The sequence below is a fragment of the Notolepis coatsorum genome (assembly GCF_963971535.1).
Source record: "Notolepis coatsorum genome assembly, chromosome: 5".
NCBI lineage: Eukaryota > Metazoa > Chordata > Actinopteri > Aulopiformes > Paralepididae > Notolepis > Notolepis coatsorum.
Window position 1 is genome coordinate 204,895,258 of NC_140169.1, and position 22,917 is coordinate 204,918,174.

Here is a 22,917-nt window from a genome sequence, read left to right on the forward strand (position 1 = left end):
GTTAGCTAATAATAGCGTTGTTTACAAACTGAAGACAGGGCTGCCTGCCCGGCTGTGAGGGGGAGGAGGAAGAGAGAGAGAGAGAGAGAGAGAGAGAGAGAGATTTCTTCGGAGCTATGCTCGGAGCATTTATTAACGTTACATAGCATAGCATAGCTCCGGAGAAATCTCTCTCTCTCTCTCTCTCTCTCTCTCTCTCTCTTCCTCCTCCCCCTCACAGCCGGGCAGGCAGCCCTGTCTTCAGTTTGTAAACAACGCTATTATTAGCTAACGTTAGCTGTCGTTCCTCCGTTAGCTTAATGCTAGCTAGCTGGCCACCTATCACTTCATGGAAACGGAGTAACGTCAAGCCGAGCCCACTACACCAGTACACGCATGAACTCGACACAACTACCCCGTTTCCAACGAGGAGGCTGCAGCAGGCAGCAGCTTGTGTCTGTTGCTCTGAGCGAGGAGGCGGAAGGGCAAGGCTCTGGCAGCGCGTCTGTCTGTCAACAACTTGCGGGAGCAGCCAGCTGGTACCGATACTGCAGAAAGTATCGGTACTTCGGGAAATGAGTATTGAAGCCGTTTTAAATATTCAGTATCGATATGTATCGATACTTCGATATTTTTGACAACACTACAGCGATCACAGCCACACACACACGCACACGCATAGGGCAAACGCTGATATATAGGTGAAAATAGCTCTGATTATCCTAAGACTGGTAAAATAAATTCCTTACCTCAGATCAGATGTTATCCAAAAAGATTATTCCAATTCCTGATCGCCATTCCAAATATCGATCACGCTTATTGATTACAGTGTTGGGTACTGTAAATACATAATCCACGCGTTTTCCGGGCCGGTGATCACAATGGATTCTTCAGTTGGCCTTGACGGAAAAGTAAAATGAGGAAACTGGCCCGCCCCCCCTTCGTCAGTCTAAAGTAATGGGGTGCAGTTACACAGGGAGAGACGATAGGGGGCGGTATCTTCCCAATTGAGCTCAGAGAGAGTCTGCAACACTAACCTGAGGCTTGATTGATGAAATATGAATTCAAATCGGCAATAAAAAAAAAATACGACAAACAAACGCTATATAGTGTTGGCGGGCACTCAAAGGTCGGCATGAACTAACGACAAAACTCGTCGCTGGCATCCAAAGTGTTAATGTGAGGATTGTTAATGGTTTATATACGCGATATTAGTTATATTCCCAATCACAGGGGTCTTGTATTCACCCCCACCCATGACCACTGTTAATTTTCCACCAAAAGATTATGTTGGTCTCTTTCTCTCTCTCTCTGTGTCATTGCAATAGGTTGTGTAACGGTGTGAACATCACCATGGCAACACTGCTGACACATGCAGAGCGAGGTCTCGTGGAGGTCACAACAGAGATTTCCATACATCACTATTTGTCTTCGTCTCTCTCCCCTTTCTCCTACTTGTCTCATAATCAAGTGGGTCAGCTGCTGATCATGTGTGTGTATGTGCGTACACACAGATATGTGTGTGAACTGCATGTGTGTGCACACAGATATGTTTGTGTACTGTATGTGTGTGTGCACACAGATATGTGTGTGTGCACACATAGATATGTGTGTACTGTATGTGTGTGTGCACACACACAGATATGTGTGTGTACTGTGTGTGTGTGTGTGCACACAGATATGTTTGTCTACTGTATGCGTACACCAGCGTTTCCGTTAGCCGGTAATTACCGGTATTTGACCGGCAAAATCTGTTGAAGTCCGACATATTTAATATCTCCGGTCTTAATGTCCGGTGAAAATAATTCCCTGAGTCTAAGCACAATTTGATTATTTGAATTTTATTAAAATAGGCTAAAATTAAATAGCCTATGCGATGAACGAAACAATCATTACATTTGTTTCATCGTTGCTTCTAATAATGACAACGACGTTGTCAGCGAGAGCTTAGTGCTGGGTGTGCGAACTTTTGTGAAGCTGCAGAGCCGGAGCAGCAGCAGCACAATGCAGTACTCCAGCAGTACTCCAATTCAGCCATTTTCAATTCAATGTTGGGTGGGGGGCGCTGCTGTGCGGTCCCCAGAAAAGAGCCAATAACAGCTGAATCTGCTGCTCTGCAGCGCCATACTCTCGCAAATAAGTCATTGGGAGGTGGAGAGAGAGAGAGTCGTCACGCAAACCCACGATAATGTTGCCGTCTCTCTCTGTCAAATTTCTCAGTTCTTCGCTTGATATAATTATTACAAATGTCCAATATAACGGAATTCGTTAGCTCATAAAAATGTGATTATAACAGACTGCTGTTTATTAATGTCAGGCGACTGCCCACAGACACCTATTTGATTTAAAGTCGGCAGCAGCACGAGTCTCTGGACTTATTTTATTTGGAATATAATGACTTTATACGCAAAAGTAGCCTAGTTTTAAGTAAAAATATTATAAATCTACATGCCTTGATGATGTCATTCTTTTGTTTTGTTGTCATTCTTTTGCCTATCAATTGTTTTTTAGCTCAATAAACTCTGACCGGAATTTCTCTCATTTGACCGGTAGATTGAAATCTACCGGACACTGAGGCCGGCAACAATTTTTTCTAACGGAAACCCTGGCATACACACAGATATGTGTGTGTGTGTACTGTATGTGTGTTACTTTGCCTACTGGGGCACACAAACCAACACATTGACACATTTTGTGCTGAGATCAATAGTATTGCGGGGAAACCAGTCAAGCTAGCCGGTCGGTGATGTGTCAGTGATGCTGTAACAGACCAGTGATGTGTCAGTGATGCTGTAACAGACCAGTGATGTGTCAGTGATGCTGTAACAGACCAGTGATGTGTCAGTGATGCTGTAACAGACCAGTGATGTGTCAGTGATGCTGTAACAGACCAGTGATGTGTCAGTGATGATGTAACAGACCAGTGATGTGTCAGTGATGATGTAACGGACCAGTGATGTGTCAGTGATGATGTAACAGACCAGTGATGTGTCAGTGATGATGTAACAGACCAGTGATGTGTCAGTGATGATGTAACAGACCAGTGATGTGTCAGTGATGCTGTAACAGACCAGTGATGTGTCAGTGATGATGTAACAGACCAGTGATGTGTCAGTGATGATGTAACAGACCAGTGATGTGTCAGTGATGCTGTAACAGACCAGTGATGTGTCAGTGATGCTGTAACAGACCAGTGATGTGTCAGTGATGCTGTAACAGACCAGTGATGTGTCAGTGATGCTGTAACAGACCAGTGATGTGTCAGTGATGATGTAACAGACCAGTGATGTGTCAGTGATGCTGTAACAGACCAGTGATGTGTCAGTGATGCTGTAACGGACCAGTGATGTGTCAGTGATGATGTAACGGACCAGTGATGTGTCAGTGATGATGTAACAGACCAGTGATGTGTCAGTGATGATGTAACAGACCAGTGATGTGTCAGTGATGATGTAACAGACCAGTGATGTGTCAGTGATGCTGTAACAGACCAGTGATGTGTCAGTGATGATGTAACAGACCAGTGATGTGTCAGTGATGATGTAACAGACCAGTGATGTGTCAGTGATGATGTAACAGACCAGTGATGTGTCAGTGATGATGTAACAGACCAGTGATGTGTCAGTGATGCTGTAACAGACCAGTGATGTGTCAGTGATGCTGTAACAGACCAGTGATGTGTCAGTGATGATGTAACAGACCAGTGATGTGTCAGTGATGCTGTAACAGACCAGTGATGTGTCAGTGATGCTGTAACAGACCAGTGATGTGTCAGTGATGCTGTAACAGACCAGTGATGTGTCAGTGATGCTGTAACAGACCAGTGATGTGTCAGTGATGCTGTAACAGACCAGTGATGTGTCAGTGATGATGTAACAGACCAGTGATGTGTCAGTGATGCTGTAACGGACCAGTGATGTGTCAGTGATGATGTAACAGACCAGTGATGTGTCAGTGATGCTGTAACAGACCAGTGATGTGTCAGTGATGATGTAACAGACCAGTGATGTGTCAGTGATGCTGTAACAGACCAGTGATGTGTCAGTGATGCTGTAACAGACCAGTGATGTGTCAGTGATGCTGTAACGGACCAGTGATGTGTCAGTGATGATGTAACGGACCAGTGATGTGTCAGTGATGCTGTAACAGACCAGTGATGTGTCAGTGATGATGTAACAGACCAGTGATGTGTCAGTGATGCTGTAACAGACCAGTGATGTGTCAGTGATGATGTAACAGACCAGTGATGTGTCAGTGATGATGTAACAGACCAGTGATGTGTCAGTGATGCTGTAACAGACCAGTGATGTGTCAGTGATGATGTAACAGACCAGTGATGTGTCAGTGATGCTGTAACAGACCAGTGATGTGTCAGTGATGATGTAACAGACCAGTGATGTGTCACCTACACATTTTAGGCTAGAAATAGGATATGCAACTGCTGGGTCTTAATTCATATTCGATCTGCTATTGTCTGCTCTCTCTTTTTTTTTTAATACTAAATATCTATGGTAAGTTCAAAACCAAATGCCCATCAAAAAGTCCAGCATGGCCTCGACTCCGTTGTGGTGTTGTGTCTCGTGTTAAATGTGAAACGCACACCAGCAAGCGGAGTACCTCCTCCCTCTGTTGTCTCAGCACCTCCTACCTACACCTACACCAGCACAGGTGTGTAGTGTACTGGACATACTGTAGTACAACACAGGTAAAATGGCCAGGTGCAGTACGGCAAGCCTACCGGTACTGTACCATCGCTACAGTAAGCCGGAAATTAGCCATTAAGAGTATTAACCCTTTCACTACCGCACTACAGACGGTTAGGTTAACCTTTCACTACCACACTACAGACCGTTAACCGTCTGTAGTGCGGCAGTGAAAGGGTTAACCGTCTGTAGTGTGTTAGTGAAATGGTTAACCTTCTGTAGTGTGGTAGTAAAAGGGTTAACGTTCTGTAGTGTGGCAGTGAAAGGGTTAACACTGTCGTGTGGCAGTGAACGGGTTAACATTTCTGTATTGTCGCAGTGAAAGGGTTAACCATGTTGGTAGTGGTGGCAGTGAAAGGGTTAAGGATGTTCTCTCATACGGTAAGATCATATTCCTGGCTACACCACACCAGGTGTATTGGCATGGTGAGGACAGCTCTTAGGCCTAACAAAAATAATAGTTGGTTTCAGGTTGGTTGTCAGTTTGGCCATGGGTAGGTAGGGAATTTTTTTTTTTTTTTTTTTTTATTCTTTCCCACGGCGACTATGGATAGGGAATTTCTTTATTTAATTAACCCTTTCACTGCCACACGACAGAAGGTTAGCCCTTTACTATCACACAACCGACGGCGATGCTCCATCATTAGCATCATTAGCTCCGCATCCGCGGAGCTAATGATGCTAATGATGGAGCATCGCCGTCGGTTGTGTGATAGTAAAGGGCTAACCTTCTGTATTGTCACAGTGAAAGGGTTAACCGGCTGTCGTGTGGCAGTGAAAGGGTTAAAATGTTCACAACAACATGGATGCATGTACTCTGCCAGCATGTTTAATATCCATAATACTAAATGTTTGACTAAGATTTCTATGAAACTTTATTCTAAAAAAAAAAAAAAAAAAAAAAAATGTTTTTTTTTTTTTAATATATAATTTTTTTTTTAAACTCATAAAATATATTGGGTCGCACCTAAATCGGCAGGGTCGGTCGGCAACCTGAAACCAACCATTATTTTTGTTAGGCCTTAGACATGTGTGTGTGTGTGTGGTAGAGGCAGAGGCTCTGTGGCACACGACACCCTCTGTTGCCTGGTTATCCTTTAACCAAGCGGCCAACGTGGACTTTAGCCCTGGGTCTGACCACTGCAGCAGCACAACTCAGTCAAACCACACTTAAAGGGGGATGTCGCCCATTATAAGAGTTCATGTTATGTCCTTCCTGTGCCCCAGGACGGTTCAGTCGCTATTTATGAACACGCACCACAATTCAATCGGTGATGATGTCACTGGGATGTAAAATCTGGGGCTGCTCTGTAGACAATGGATGGAATCCTGACTTTATGAGCTCTTAACACCCAAATGAAGTTTATATTCTGGTTCAGACTTTTTGAGCAACGCTAGAATATAAACCTGCCAACCAACTAGGGCTGTCCCCGACTAAGGATTTGGATGGTCGACTATGATTGGCCAAAATTTGCCGTTAGTCGACTATTGGTCGACAAAAAAAAATGTATAATATTTTTACATTTTTTTTTTTTTTTTTTTTGTATCATTCCATTTGGGCTGTGGGGGGGGTGCTTAATGTCTGAAGGAGTCGACGGAAGGCTTCTTGTCCTCTGCAAACGCATGCAATTGGTCCACTGATGGATACATCTTGATACTTGTCTAGTCTAGTGTGTTCATTAGATGGGTGAAATCCTCTTTCAGTGCCTCTGTGCCCGTTTTCGTAGGCAGTTAGCCTCTGGTATGCGTGCCATTAGCGTTAGCCACGCTTCTAGGCCTCTTTTCTTTTGGAAATAATGAAGGGAAAAAAAGTTAATTTTTATTTATTTTTATTATATACTATTCGACTAAGAGGTTGGTTAGTCAACTACGGCTCCTTTCGACCGCTTAGTCGACTAATCGACTAATAGGGGTCAGCCCTACAACCAACACATAGAATCAATGGATTCCACATGTACCCCCTGCTGGCCTGGGATCACATCCCACCAGAACCGTTTATCCTGTGCCACTGGAACCACACGTACCCCATGCTGTCCTGGGATCAGATCCCACCAGAATCTTTTCTCCTGTGCCACTGGAACCACACGTACCCCTGCTGGCCTGGGATCATGGAAATGGTGCCCTGCTAGTGCTACTTTGAATCTGCTATTATCTGCCATGTTCCACATTTAGTACAAGTGAAGCCAAAACTCCCAACAACAAGGAGGACTACCAACACCCTCTTCCACCCAAAAACTATTTTCAATATTTCAACACGATGTCACACGCTGCTTCAAATACATGTCCTCAAGTGAAACTTCAAAGGGGAGAACTGGCCTTCAAGGGGGTTTCCCCATGTAATACAGTAACCATGGTTACACATTACTACAGTAATGATCACCAGCCCTTCATCAAACAAATACTTAACATCTGTTTTTAAAATAAAGTCACGCCAGTGACAAATATATATACAAATACATGTTTATTTTTGTAATCGTATTTGATCAGATTTCAAATGTTCTACACAAACAAAAACTAAACTGACAGCAGCACAGATATTGCCAAATTGCAATACAATAATTCATAACTTATACATGGATTGCATTACCTACATGTGACTTACAGACACCCTTCCTGCAGTAGAACAACAAGATCACCAGGAAGAATCACCATATTTATGATCTTTGTAACACAGATGTCTTTTCCTTGTGACATTTTATTTCTTTATTTCAGATCGCCATTAGTCACTGCCTCAGCAGCGACTATTCTTCCTGGGGTCTGGATCCAAACATATAAAATTAAACGAGAATAATCAATAATGTGAAATGAAATGAAATGATGACCCGTGTGCCGCCTGTGCATATCTCGATGGAGCTGATTGGCCACTGGCCGTCTGTAAAGCTGTGGAGCCCTAATAGACCTGTCTCAAACCCTGCCCTCTTTTCTTGATCCTCCAATCACAACTGTCGCTTACCTCGGACAAACTTGGTTTGTCCGAGGTAAGCGACAGTTGTGATTGGAGGATCAAGAAAAGAGGGCAGGGTTTGAGACAGGTCCATTCTCTGAGCTACAGCGCTTTGAAAAACATCCATACATATATGCAATATTTTCCATGCCGATATTATATTGATACAGTCATGCCAAGCAACGATATTTAAACATTTTGCTTGACAATCTCATTTTATTGCAATAAAAATTATTGGAATGAGGTGAACAGACTTAAAAACGTTATCTTATTAGATCAAACGGATCTTGTACTTATGTATTTTTATTGTGGATGAACAAAGTTTTCTGTTGAAAAAAGGTAATATACAGTGTCAATATCATGATATTACAATATTGTGACTGTAGTATCATGATGATATCGTGTTGTGGGGGAGTGATCGTTCCCCTACTGCTCATGCATTCTACAAAATATCCATTTATGGGCGAGTCACCGCAATGTGCCACGTCCAGGCTACGGTGAAGGTCCCTGCACGCCCTCGGGAGAGAATACTACCAACCAGCAGATATGAGACGTGATATGACTCTGTTGAGATGGCAGTGGGAGAATGTAGGCCATTATGTCATGTCCTGTCTGCCTCCACTCACCATTGCATCACTCATATCTATGACTGCTGCTCTCTCTCTCTTTATCTCTCTCGCTCTCTTTCTCATTTGCAACACATGTTTAGGATGATGTAACCTCTTGACAGCTGATCATGATGTTGTCCTGTCTGGCTGCCATGTGATTGGCTTACACCTGTACTTCATTCTAGGGATGCACCGAAATTTCGGCCACCGAAAGTTTTCGGCCGAAAATGGCAAAAAATGGCCTTTCGGCTTTTGGCCGAAAGAGTTTTTTCACCGAAAATATATCACCCAAACAGAAACAACCTGTAACCTAACGCGTGTTGTTGTGATGATGTCGGGAGTCGCGCTGTTTCTATGTAAACTCTGTGCGCAACGCGTCCAATAAATGCATCTTTAACATGCTTTATATCCTTATTTACTATATGCCCGTCGCGGTTAATCACTGAGTGATCTAATATGCATATTCTTCAGAGCGAGAGGGGGGGGATTGTGTTTCTCACATTGACGCCGTCTGTCGTTGATAATATAATCTGAAGAGCATTATTATTATTATCATTCTCAAGCATACACGTCGCGCGTCTACTGTGCCAAAGTCAAGAGAGCACATTCATCTGGGGACTAGAAAGGTGCGCTCAGTAGAGCACAGATGTCCGCCATGGCGGCAGCCACACATGTCTTCTCTCTCTCTATCCATCTATCTATCTACCTCTCTCTCTTTCTCTCTCTCTCTCCCTCTCTCTGATTGATTGATTGAAAACTTTATTAACAGATTGCAGAATAGGTACAATACAGTACAGCTCAATACACACAATTGTTAAGGGGATGCAGACCAGAGAAAGACTTTCGTCTTGTTTACATCAGGGTCCCCCATTTTCAATTCATCAGGACATATATGACATACATGACATACAGATAGACAGTACTGCTACATCTATACATTTATGACATACCAGATTTGCAAATACAGTACTGTTTGTGATACAAAAAGAGTCCAGAAAAGGGAGTACATTTGACGTAGAAACTGTACATTGGAGGAGGTGGGGGGTTGGGTAGGAGGGGTTGGGGGTGGGAACACTGTACAACTGTACAAGCAAAGCTGTACATTGGAATATTGACAACCATACTAGGTAATTTACTGTACATTGGAGGGGGTACTTTTATATAAAATGCTTACTGTAGCCACTACAGTAACATCATTAAGTCTGCTATACTATTCTCCCTCTCATGTGTGCAGATCTTTATGCAGTTTTAAAGCACATTGGCTTTGTTCTGAATGCACTTTGTAGTTATCCTACAGAGAAAAGAAAATGCACTTGACTTGGAATTAATGTACTGTATGCATTCAGAAGTGCTGAATAAATGTTTTATCATAATAGTGATTATTTATTATTTAAGTTAAGTTTTGCCATAATCATATATTTTTCCATAATCATAATGTTCCATAACATTGATAAAAAAAATTCTATTCTATGAATCATTTTCGGCATTCGGTTTTCGGCCAACTGTTTCCTATTTTCGGCATCGGTTTCGGCCAAGAATTTCCCATTCGGTGCATCCCTACTTCATTCATTCTTTGCCAGTGTATTGATGTTGTCAAACGTTTTATTTTATTTGATTATAAATGGTAAAGAACCAGAATAGTAGTATGCCTGAGTGACGGGGTTCGCACAAGGTCCTTGAAGTGCTTAAAGTGCTCAAAAAATAAATAACTCAAGGCCTGGAATTCCTTGAAAATAGCCCTTTTTTAACAGTGCTTGACATTTAAATCAACCATTTGCATTGAATGTTTTGTCCATCCATGATCAAATTGTTCTGAATCAAGAAATCGTTTTGTTCTGTTTTAATAAAATCTGACGAGTTGCTGTCTCGCACTCCAACTGCTTTTCCTAATTTCTTCGCATGTGATGCATTATTTGGGATGCATTGGGATTTGAAAAAACGGGATATTTCGCCCCGGCCCCGCCCCCTCCCCCTCCCAATGTAGTCTCCCCCTCGTATGTATATATTGTCTGCACTGCGCAGCCGTGGAATCGCGAAGCCATAGATTTAGAATAGATAGAAAGGGCACATTGGTGTATCATAATTAATTTGTTGAATACAATAGGATTTTTATAACGTTGACACAAATTTAAAAATATTTACACTAAGTTCTCTTTTACCTCTTATTTAATTCATTAATTAATTTAATTGTAGGCACTGTTTATATTGTACATAGTCCTGTGTGTTGTATATTGTGTCCTATGTTACTTTTGTGTTTATTGTCTCTTTCTATATACACCGTGGGAAGGGGGGCACGTAATTACATTTTTCTGTATGTCTTGCACAAATTGGAAAATGACAAAGTTGACTTTTAACATGTCTATAGTGTCAGACACTAATTGTAATGTTAAAAACGGATACTGCTGTAATATAAAGTGAAATTCTACTATGCCTCAATGTATCAACTTTAAACATACACTAAATGTTAATGTTAGAAATGTTAATTTCCATTATTTCCACCATGTGCAACATTTCCTAAGAACAGCAATGTCCATTCTATCAACTCCAAATCTGTGCTATGAGCTCAATTCTCCCGGTGCATGCAGAAGCAGAATTGCTGTCTTTGTCTTGTTATGGTAGAAATGAAAAATGGAAATCTTCTTTTATTAAAGTAGTTTTGACATGTGATATAGATAAAGATATTGTTTCATTGTGTATTGATTAACTTTACATTTGTTCTTCATTACTTTACAAAAGTTATACTGGCACGTCTTGATTATGGGTAAATGCAACGTTAAAGCAGTGCCAATGTAAGACTGACTTTACATTAAACTAATGACAATAATATAGTATAAAGTAGGGTATTATTTGGACTAAAGAGTGGTGTTGTCTCACCCTACTCGCATGTTGAGTGAGAGCACCATACATTATACACTGAGGAACCACGGCAGAGTGTGAGCTCTCCGGGAACAACCCCACTTTGCCGGTATCGCTTCTCTGCCTTTTGTAGGTAGGTAGTTGTAGAATGTAATACATTTTGCGCTAAACTCCTCCTTTATCCGGTCGCTGTTCTTCTTCTTCTTCGGGTCGCAACCGTCTTCCGGTCTGACTTCCTGTGCTAACGTTCTAATCTACACTGCTGCCACCTGTCGTCACAGAGGGGAATTGCAGCCATTTTGTAATTTTTTTTTAAAATACGGGAACGGGATGACGGCGGGAAGGACGGTTGAAATACGGGACAATCCCGGGAAAAACGGGATGGTTGACACTGACAGCTATGCCTTCGAGTGACATCCTTGAAAATGAAAAATAGTGCCTGGGAAAGTACTTAAACGTCCTTGAATTTCATTTTGCAATGTCTGTGGGAACCCTGGAGTGAATAATGTCATTAAATCTCTCTCTCTCTCTCTCTAGGGGATAAGGACGGTGGGAAGGTCACGACGGTAGTGGCGACCCCAGGCCAGGGTCCAGACCGGCCCCAGGAGGTCAGCTACACGGACACCAAGGTCATCGGCAATGGCTCGTTCGGTGTCGTCTACCAGGCCAAGCTCTGTGACTCTGGAGAGCTGGTGGCCATCAAGAAGGTCCTACAGGATAAGAGGTTCAAGGTGAGGGAGCTAGAGAGAGACACACACACGCATGCACGCACACACACATACACATATATATATATCAGAATCAGAAAGGTCTTTATTGCCAAGTAGTTTTCACGATACAAGGAATTTGCTTTGGTCGTTTTCGGTGCGACATTGGCGGACAGACATTAATTAACAGACAGATAATACAATAAAGAGGTGGAGTAAGATAAAATTTGTTAAGTTAAGCACAATATAATATAATTATGGAATAAAATATAGGCCAGGGCTGTACAACTGTAAATAAAGAGGTAAAATAATGTTAAATGGGATATAAACTAAATTAAATGTAGCACAATAGAATATAGTACGATACAAATAAAATGGGAATATAGGAATAGGCCAGGGCTGTGCAATTGGGCAGTTATGTGCAAAGAGTATGAGTCAGTGACGTATGAACAGGTATGTTTGGTTGTTTATGCAAGTATTTAGTCCAGTAGGGGTGTGTTAATGTAACAGTGGGGGGGTGTCAGTGAGGATCCCGGGCCTTGTTGATGAGGCTCACTGCAGAGGGGAAGAAACTGTTGCAGACACACACACACACTCACCTCACACAGAGATACACATAGCCTACACACATAGCCTACACACACAGATACACATAGCCTTCGCACTCAGATACACATTGCCTACATAGACATCAGGGCTCTACACTAACTTTTTTCCCAAGGAGCACATGTGCTCATAAATGAGAAAATTTAGGAGCACAGTGAAACATTTTCAACAGAGTTTATTAACTAACTATTTATTACATGCATATTATACTGTGTGTGTGCGAGTCTGTGCATACTAGGGGACAAACATCTTGCAATAGCACATACCACCCAAAAGCACACATTGGCCCATGCCTACTAGACACAAAGGATATCGGTTGTCCAGCTGCTTTTGTATGTTGTAGTGTTGTCACAATACCAACATTTTGACTTTGATACCGATAGGAAAGGTAATGGAATATATATTAGATGACCGAACATGACAAATTCTTTATACAATTCTGTCATTAATTATCATTTAAATTAATATTTTGTCGCTGTTGAAACGTACAGTAAATAATAGAAAATGATAATTTGTATTTTTATAATTTTTTTTATTAACCTTTATTTACCCAGGGTAGGTTCGCTGAGCGGATGCTCTTTTTCAGGAACGCCCTGCTTCACATTCACACAGTTCCATTCACACCTGGGAGCTGCCCAGTACAACCACAGTCTGACACCTGGGAGCTGCCCAGTACAACCACAGTCTGCCACCTGGGAGCTGCCCAGTACAACCACAGTCTGCCACCGTTGGCCACTGAGCAACTCCACTGGAGCAGTTGGGGGTTAAGTGCCTTGCTCAAGGACACTTCAGCGGTTGGTTTGAACACTTTGAGCGCCACTCACGGCTTTTCTCGGGTTTACGACCCGACCGTTGAATGCCACGTCACGGCTATTCTCGGGTGTTTTTAAAAAAAAATTATTAGCGATCTGAAATCATATTGCATCACGCGAGCCTACCGTTGGAGATCCAGGGACCGCCGGCGATCCAGGGACCGCCGGCGATCAGATGTGAAAAAAGCGCCCCCTATCGTCTCCCAGATGGTAAATCACCCTTTTGGAATGGACTCAGTGAAAGTGAATGGGAGAACGGATTTCTGACTCCACATTTTACTTCTCACTGATGCAGCGATGGAAGGGGAAATGAAGCGGAAATGAAGCGATAAAAATACAATCTGCCTTGCCAATGTTGACTGGAAAATGAGTCTTTGGGCAGATTAGACACATAGCCATAATTTAAAACATAGATTAGGCGATATTAACGTTAACATTGGCCGTGGATGGTGGCACTCAATGGGGTAAATAGGAAAACACGGCCCGGCACTGGGGATAGGAGGCGTCTATACTTTCCGTAGCCGCATTTCTGGCAGACGTTTCTGGTCATGTGACATATACGCCCAATAGCGTGACGAGCTGTGTCTTTGCCCATTTCCACGTCAAACAGCCTGCAAACTACCTGGCGTTCTATCGCCATGCTCTAAGACAAACTCTAACCTTAACCAACTTCAAAAGAGTGCCTAAGCTTAACCGTCGAAAGAACCTGCCTAACCTTAACCAACTTCGAAGATTGCCTAAGCTTAACCAGTGTAGAAACTGTCGTCAGCCAATCAGAGAGCGTCTGCCAGAAATGTGGCTACGGAAAGTATACAGGCGGATAGGAGAGAGTTATTAATTCACTTCCCCAGCCCAGATTTTTTCCTGCCGGTTTGGGGGATCGAACCAGCGACCTTCCGGTCACAAACCCGCTTCTCTAACCATTAGGCCACCGAGCTGTTACAGCTGCTGAGCTATATACTATACTAGCTAATGTCCATCAATATATTCCTTTTGAATGAAATAGGTTCAGGAATCGGGATTGTTAGCAGAGAGAGATAGACTCAGCTAACCCCCCCCCTCACTATTTGATGCCTCTGAGCGTTCCCAGGGACAGCTTAGTTAGCGTTAGCAGATTAGCTTAGTTAGTGCTAGCAGCTAACATTAGTTAAGGTTTTTACCGCAAATGACGAGGATGCAAAGCATGTTAGACGATAGGACCTGTTGCTCGTGGAGTTTTCATTACACATAGAAACAGCGCGACTCTCGAGAGAAGTTGTCACCGAGCTGTCGAACGCAGGGCTGAAGAGCTAGATGTCATAGCTTTGAAAATGTAAGGTCCGTGCTGCTCTGCGTCTATTACGAAATGACAATTGCACGTTGACACGCCCACTACGCAAAGCTATTACTCGCACACTGTGCTCCTAAATAATTTTTCCTGTTCGCACAAATATATTTTTAGGGGCAAATGCGAGTGAAATGGTCGGACTGTAGAGCCCTGGACATGCATGCTAAACTGGAACCCCATTAAAACTCCTGAGTCATCTGTCAAGTTCTGTTCCGCTCGGCCATCGCCATGGGAACCTCATATTTTCCTGCGTCATCACACAGCTCTGCAGCCAGCAGGGCTTTGAATAGATCTGACATGGCTACATGGTTCCAGAGGATGGCTCCGGAGACATTCTCGCTAGCCGCGCTGGGATGTTTCACTTGTCGATTTCTGTTTCAGAATTGACATAACCTTTTCTCTCATTCTGTTTTTGACCCTCGCTCCCCACCACCGTACGACACGCCAAACGTCCCGACACTTGTTTTTTATATTTATGAATTCATATTGTCTATTTCTATATCCCCTGTTATCTCATTCTAGATGTGTCATTCTATGTGTGCTCTTGGTGTGAGCAAGCGCCAGGATGAAGGCCTTGTAGGAGCCTACTTGGCCCACTCATTCTGGACACGTGATTTGCATTAATTTCCAACATTCTGGGGACTGACTGACCCACGGGGCCTGCAGAGTAGCTTTTAAAGGGGAACGCCGCCCGGACGGAGAATTCCAAAATGTTGTTTCCACGGCGTTCGATCAATAATGTGTGAACATGAGCTACTCTCTCCCAAAGCCAGAAACCAGAGTAAGTAAGAATCAAACTCTGTGATGTCATCCGGTTTAAAGTCTGGAGCCGCTCCGTATTTATAACAAAGACGGCATACTGCGGTGGATCCGGAGAGGTTGATCATGCGTGTGAGATACTGCGGTGGATCCGGAGAGGCTAATCATGCGTGTGGGCGAATCTTCATGGTTGATCTACACATTTAGTGTTAAAACATGGCTAATCAAAAACTTGACTTGAGTTTTCTTCTTAAGCCATTGCTGGGAAAAGGGGGCGAGATGACCAGGTAAGGGGAGAGGACAAGGAGGATACAGGGCGGAGGGGGAGGTGTGAACAAAAGTCTTTGAAGGGAACTTCCACAATACCTAATAATGACGAGGATAGGTGCTCAATGAAGAAACCCAATCCCATTGCCAAAAGAAAGTATATACACTATGAATTAGGGATGTCCGATATTATCGGCCTACCGATATTATCGGCCGATATCGACATTAAAATGTGATATCGGAAAATATCGGTATCTGTTTTCCAAATTTTTTTATTTTTTTATTTTTTTACATTTCTATAACCTTTATTTACCCAGGCAAGCAAGTAAGAACAAATTCTGATTTTATTTATTGTCAAAAGTATGCATAATGTTATGTTAATTCCACAACAAGAGATATGTAATGTTAATTACCTGAAATTATTCTGTTTTTTGGGGGGGGGAAACCCTGCATATATCGGTATCGGTTGATATCGGTATCGGAAATTAAGAGTTAGACAATATCGGTATATCGGTATCGGTAAAAAAGCCAATATCGAGCATCCCTACTATGAATGTATTACATGGCCTATAACGGCCCCCAAACAGCATGGCCAAGTTAGACAGAGCCGTGCCCCTTTTGATGTGAGCTCCAGGTATCGACAGTGCTGATGCTACGTACCCTACCACCACTAGCGGAACATATCAGACCCCGGTCGGGGGGCGGGGCCACATGACCGGGCCCTTGAAACTAGGGATGCTCGATATTGGCTTTTTTACCGATACCGATATACCCATATTGTCCAACTCTTAACTTCCGATACCGATATCAACCGATTTTGGATCCACTTTTTCTCCCATTTTTTTTCTATTTTTCTCCCATCCCAATTTTCGTATCATCCAATTCAACCCTCCCCTGTCTTTGAATGCTGTTTCATGCCTCCCACAAGCTGGCTGCAATATGGACTAAGTCATACATAGCACGAGTCCCCCCACAACATGATTTGGACGTATATACTATTATACAACCTGGAAATGGATCTGGTATTTCTATATCCCATAATAGAAAAAATTCTGTTCCACGCTCATCTCCCAACGGCGAGAGGAAGCTACGTGAGTTTCAGCGTTATTTTGTAATGTCTTCTATACTAACTGCTCCAATGATCATATCACCCACACTAGATGAATGATATATAGTTGCCCACGGAATTATAAACGACCCCCCGCCCATCCGGTCAACATCAGATGATAAGTAGTAACTTCTAGAACCACGTCCAGTTGACATTTTTTATCTTGCGCCGATTGCTATCAAACTGTATACAATCATAGCATTTGGGGCTATAAATCACGTTCTGGAGAAAGCTGCAGAAAACGATAAAAACATACTTATACTTTAGACCGTATTTTAGTATGAATATGTGAATAAAAAAGTATAACGTTGCTACACCCTGAACAATAGATATAGGACTTTGAATGGGCCATGGTAATGTCAATTTAGCAATACAATTTAAAAAGTTATAGCCCTGCAAAGAAGGGGAACTTCTCCATGTTAAATAGGGCTGGCGATGGATGGTAAATTATGAATTTAACCCCGGCGATCAAAGGGTTAACATAAATAAATACATATTGTGTATCTATCAGTTAAATTGCATATTTACTGAGGTTCATTCATTTATACACACACATTTATCTATATGTATATAATGTATTATTCTATATTATACTTCTATATACTATTATACTATATAATTGTATTATAAAAATGTTATAAAACTAAATCATACTATTTATACTATTATCACGCAACATTGGCGGCTATCGCCTACGCTCGTCTACCCTGTACTTACTATCTGTACCGGTACCCACGGTCCTCACAGAACTAGGTGAGTTGGCTTTTAGGTGTTACACTTCCTCTTTCTGGAATACACTACACTACAATCTAACTTGCAGCTGCCAACGTTGAGTAAATGTTTGGAGTGACATTTTAGAGTGTGCCCTATAATGTGAAGCTAACACTTCATTCACAAACTGCACACCTAGTGACTTCAGATTGTATTCATCACGTCATCCAGCATAAAGGAGTGACTTTCTTGTGTCTTGGCTCCTCTGCCTTGTAGCAGCGACATCAATAGGACAATAAAAAGCAATAGAAACGGCACAAAAATAACAGAAATACCAGCAGAAACAACGATAAATATAAAACTGCTCTAATTTACGATAATCAGTGTGGATGTAGTGAGCAAAGTGACAGTAGAAAAAAATTTGAAATAGCTCTAGATCAGGGGTGCCCACACTTTTTCAGCTTGGGAGCTACTTTTAAAATGACCAAGTCAAAAGGATCTACCTACATTAAAAATGCTAAACATATATATACTGAATGGAATCAGCCAGGGTTGCATAGTCCGGGCAGTAGCTGCTGGTAGCCATCCTCTAGCAGACTTCCAAATGATAATCAGTCATGGTGGAACGGTATTTGGACTTAATAATAATCTTCATGTGGGAAAAGGCTGACTCACATAAATAAGTGGAGCCGAATAATGCAGTCAAGAAGGTAGCACATCTGGGTGCTCCAGTAGCACACCATGTTACCGCGCTGCGTCGCGGGACTCCGTGCTGCGTCACGGATCTGGTTGACTCCGAGTTCGATTCCCGGACCCGCCGTCATTTGCCGAATGTCTCCCCCTGCTCTCTCTCCCGTTTCACCCTGCAACTGTCGGTCATGCTTGACCAGGAAAGCGATAAACGCTAAAAAATAAAGTAAAAAAAAAAAAAAAAAAAAGAAGGTAGCACATCTCCTCATGTTTGGGTACTTCTCCTCTGTGAGTAAGTTCCAGAACTGTCCATGAGCCCTGGCCTTCAGCTGAATGTCAGCTTGTAGTGTCAACATCTCATCCTCCACTCCAGACGAGTTCAGGTGAAACGGCGTTGCAATTTTGATGCGAGCGGAGTGAAGCTGCAGCTTTGAGGACAAATCTTGCCATTTTCGTTTGAAAGCATTAACTGAGCTAATCATATTGACCACGGTTTTGTCTTTTCCTTACAGCTCTAAATTAAGGTCATTCAACATGTTTGTCAGATCGGTTAAAAATGCCAAGTCTAGCAGCCACTGATCGTCATTTAGTTGGTTGTATTCTGCATATTTAGTGACAAGGAGAAACCCTTTTATCTCCGGACAGAGCTCTCGAAATCTCTGCAGGAATTTCCCCCCCCTTATTACCATTATCATGATCATCTTCACTACTGTCTTTTTTTTTTCTTTTTCTTTTATTATTATTATTATTATTGCAGCTTGTTATTCGCTTTTTTTCGAGACACTTAATCAAAGTATGCAAACTCTATCAAGTGAGTCACGCAACATACTTTAATGTAACGTGTTTTGCTTAGTGTTATTATTATTGTCATTATTATTATCACGACCATCTTCACTACTGTATATTATTATTATTATTATTATTGCAGCTTGTTCGCTTTTTTTTTTCGTTAGCTCTCCAAGAACATGAATTTTTGACAATTAGTGTGGTACTATAGGCTTGTTTGCATGCACATGGCTATATGAATGTGTGTGAGTACACATACATTCCTGGACAGGCATGTGTGTGTGTGTATGTGCGAACACACAGTACGTATGCATTTATTATTATTTCTCCTAAAAAGCCTACTTACTGCACAGATAGGTGCAGCACATATACGCATGCATTTAATATGATCTCGCTTAAAGCCCATTCACTGCGTTGGTATGAATACTACATTTACTATTTCATCTAAAGCTTTTTTTTTTTTTTTTTTCATTATGCATGGGCAGCAGGTGCACGCACACACTTATTATCTTCACTCAAAGCCCATTTCAGGTGTGTAAGTGCAGCATTAACGCAGGCACACGTGCAATACGTATATGCACTTTATTGCAGTTATTAGTTCATATAAAGTCCATCTGCTAAATGTGAGACATTTACTTGTGGCCATGTCTGATGCCATAGCTTCAGTTTATAGGTTTAGTTCAAAAAGTTGTAAAAATCTCTCTGCTGGACAGAGACCACGAAACTCGGGAGAGGGCAGGAGCTCCGGGCACCACACCACACGCGTATCTCAGCGGGAGATGCTTCGGCGTGAGGGGGGAGGGGGGAGGGGGGAGGAGGGAGGGGAGAGGGGGGAGGAGGGAGGGGGGAGTAATGTTGTCTGTATCAGTTCTTTTTTATTTTTGTGTACTTGGCTTGGTCGCCCTATTGCAGTTTTATTTTATTGTTTTCAGTGTTTCTCATTTGCGGTGTACCCAGCACATCTATTCATTATCTTGCCGGTATTATGACCCAACCTAGATCAGCACAGCGGTCGGGAGGTGTACTTAGGTTTTGCAGCTGGAATTGCAGAGGCCTAAATCAACCGATCAAATGTAGTAAGGTGATACATCATCTTCAACATCTTGGCGCTAACATTGCTTTCCTTCAAGAGACCCACTTAAAGGGAACGGATCATATCAAATTAAAGAGGAGATGGGTGGGTCAGGTTTATCATTCGTCATTTCAAGGGAAATCCAGAGGGGTAGCCATTCTAATCCATAAATCTGTCAACTTTGTTTACTCCGATATTATCTCGGATCCTGGCGGGAGATTTGTGATAGTTATAGGACGGCTGTATGATGTACCAGTAATTCTGGCTAATGTATACGGCCCCAATTGGGACAATGAGAACTTTTTTCAAACACTGTTTGCCAGGATACCTGATATGTCAACACATTATCTGATTCAGGGTGGAGACCACAATGTCTGGATTAATCCTAGATTAGATCGCTCATCACCCAGGAATAGTGTACCTTCAAGATCTGCCAAAATCATTCATGCCTTTATGAATGAATTCAAGGTCTCTGACCCCTGGCGATTTTTAAACCCACAAGGAAGACAATATTCTTTCTTTTCACATGTTCATCAAACTTATTCTCGTATTGACTTTTTTCTGATTGATAATCGACTCATCCCATCACTACACTCCTGCTCTTATGAAGCGATCGTATTGTCGGATCATGCTCCAGTGCTTCTGGAGTTGTGCTTCCAGGAATATAACAACTCGCCACCTCCCTGGCGCCTAAATTGCCGTTTATTGTCAAATGAGAATTTCGTTAATTTCATACACAACCAAATCGATTTTTTTATATCGACCAATAAGACCCCTGAGATTTCAGCATCTTTACTATGGGAGACATTGAAGGCATATCTGAGGGGTGAGATAATCTCATATAGCGCCTATGAAAGGAAGGATAGAAAAAGACAGATGAGTGACTTGACTAAGCAGATTAGTCAATTAGATAACATACATGCTACTCAACCATCCCCGGATGTCTATAAAGAACGTCTCTCCCTCCAAGCTAAATTTGATGTCCTCTCCTCTGCTTACGTGGAGGATCTAATGATTAAATCCAGACAGACGTACTATGAGCATGGAGACAAGTCTAATAAATTATTGGCCCATAAGTTACGACAGGCCTCTGCCTCACATCAGATCCCTCAAATCCAGACAACCAATGGTTTAACTACGGATCCCAAGCTAATTAATGAAGAATTTAAAAACTTTTATTCCTCCTTATATACATCTGAACAAACCTCTGACCCTTCTGCCTATGATAATTTTTTTAATTCATTGGATATACCACAGATAAACCCGGAGGCTGCCACAGGGCTGGAGGGACCCGTCACGATAGATGAGCTCAGAGAGGCCGCCTACTCTATGCAAACAGGGAAGTGTCCGGGGCTAGATGGTTACCCTGTAGAGTTCTACAGGAAATTCTTTGATAAACTGGCACCCATTTTAATTGACATGTATGCAGATTCATTTAGGTCACTTAAGTTACCCCCATCCCTTACTCAAGCCTCGATTTCTCTGTTGCTAAAAAAAGATAAAGACCCCCTATCCTGTGGAAGTTATTGTCCTGTCAGTCAGTTGACGGTAGATTTAAAGCTTCTATCAAAGCTCTTAGCTATGCGCTTAGAACCTGTCCTTCCCACTATCATATCTCCAGACCAAACAGGTTTTATCCAGAACAGATATTCATTTTCCAACATTAGACGTCTCTTTAATGTCATATATAGCCCTTCCTCCACAACTAGCCCGGAGGCTGTCATCTCACTAGATGCGGCCAAAGCTTTTGACCGTGTGGAGTGGGGATATCTTTTCGACACATTGAAAAAGTTTGGACTGGGGGATAACTTTGTAGCTTGGGTGAAATTACTTTACACCTCTCCCACTGCCTCAGTAAGGACTAACAACACACGTTCAGCACAGTTCCATCTACACCGCTCCACGAGACAGGGTTGCAATTTGAGCCCACTCCTGTTCGATGTTGCCATTGAACCGTTGGCCATCGCACTTCGATCAGACCTTCGTATAAAAGGTATAATCAGAGGGGGTGTTGAACAGAGGACCTCCCTATATGCAGATGACCTGCTTCTATACGTGTCTGACATCTCCACATCTATTCCAGCTGCACTTGACATATTCACCCGATTTGGCCGTATTTCAGGGTATAAACTAAATTTAGACAAAAGTGAACTTCTCCCATTGAATGCAGAAGCTCGAAGTTATCCACTGCATAACTTCCCATTGAAAATTTCCCCCCATGGCTTCAAATATCTCGGTATCCAAATTAGGGATACATTTGGGGACCTATTCAAATTTAATTTTGGCTCTCTACTGACTCGATTTCAGGAAGATTTTGAACGTTGGTCATTATTACCTCTCTCTCTTGCTGCACGTATCAATTGCGTTAAGATGAACTCTCTCCCAAGGTTTTCTTATCTTGTCCAGTGCCTGCCTATCTTTCTTCCCCACTCATTCTTTCAAAAAATTGACAGCCTAGTGTCCAAATTTATTTGGAATAACAAAGTTCCCAGAATTAGTAAAGCTCTATTACAAAGGAGTAGATCTCTGGGTGGCATGGCTCTACCTAACTTCAGAGCCTACTATTGGGCAGCCAATCTCAGAATCATACAGCAATGGCTACAGTCAGACAAACCTCTGGTGTGCCCTATGTGGGTTGACATCGAAGCCTCATCTGTCAAACCTGCTTCACTAACCGGTCTTATACATGCCCCCATTAGTTCTCCATTGGCCCCCTACTTCAAAAATATAATCGTTAAAACTACATTCAGAATTTGGAATCAATTCAGACGCCACTTTGGGTTTAAAACTCTATCCCACTTGGCCCCGATAGCAGCTAACCCTTTATTTCACCCCTCATTGATGGATGGAGCATTCTCCTTATGGGCCTCACTCGGTATTAAAACACTAGGTGACCTATATATAGATAATGTTTTTGCCTCCTTTCAGCAATTATCAGAGAAATATTCAATCCATAGCCGACATTTCTTTCGGTATCTACAG

At 42.3% G+C, this 22,917-nt stretch overlaps 1 protein-coding gene across 3 annotated transcripts in view; it reads left to right on the forward strand.

Moving 5' to 3' along the window:
• The window catches only part of gsk3ba (glycogen synthase kinase 3 beta-a), a 157,699-nt gene that overhangs the window by 52,669 nt on the left and 82,113 nt on the right, over positions 1 to 22,917 (forward strand). For all 3 annotated transcript variants that reach the window (XM_084315152.1, XM_084315150.1, XM_084315151.1), the window contains one exon: positions 11,628 to 11,821. In XM_084315152.1, the coding sequence (XP_084171278.1) occupies positions 11,628 to 11,821 (194 nt within the window). The remainder of the gene's footprint in view (positions 1 to 11,627; positions 11,822 to 22,917) is intronic.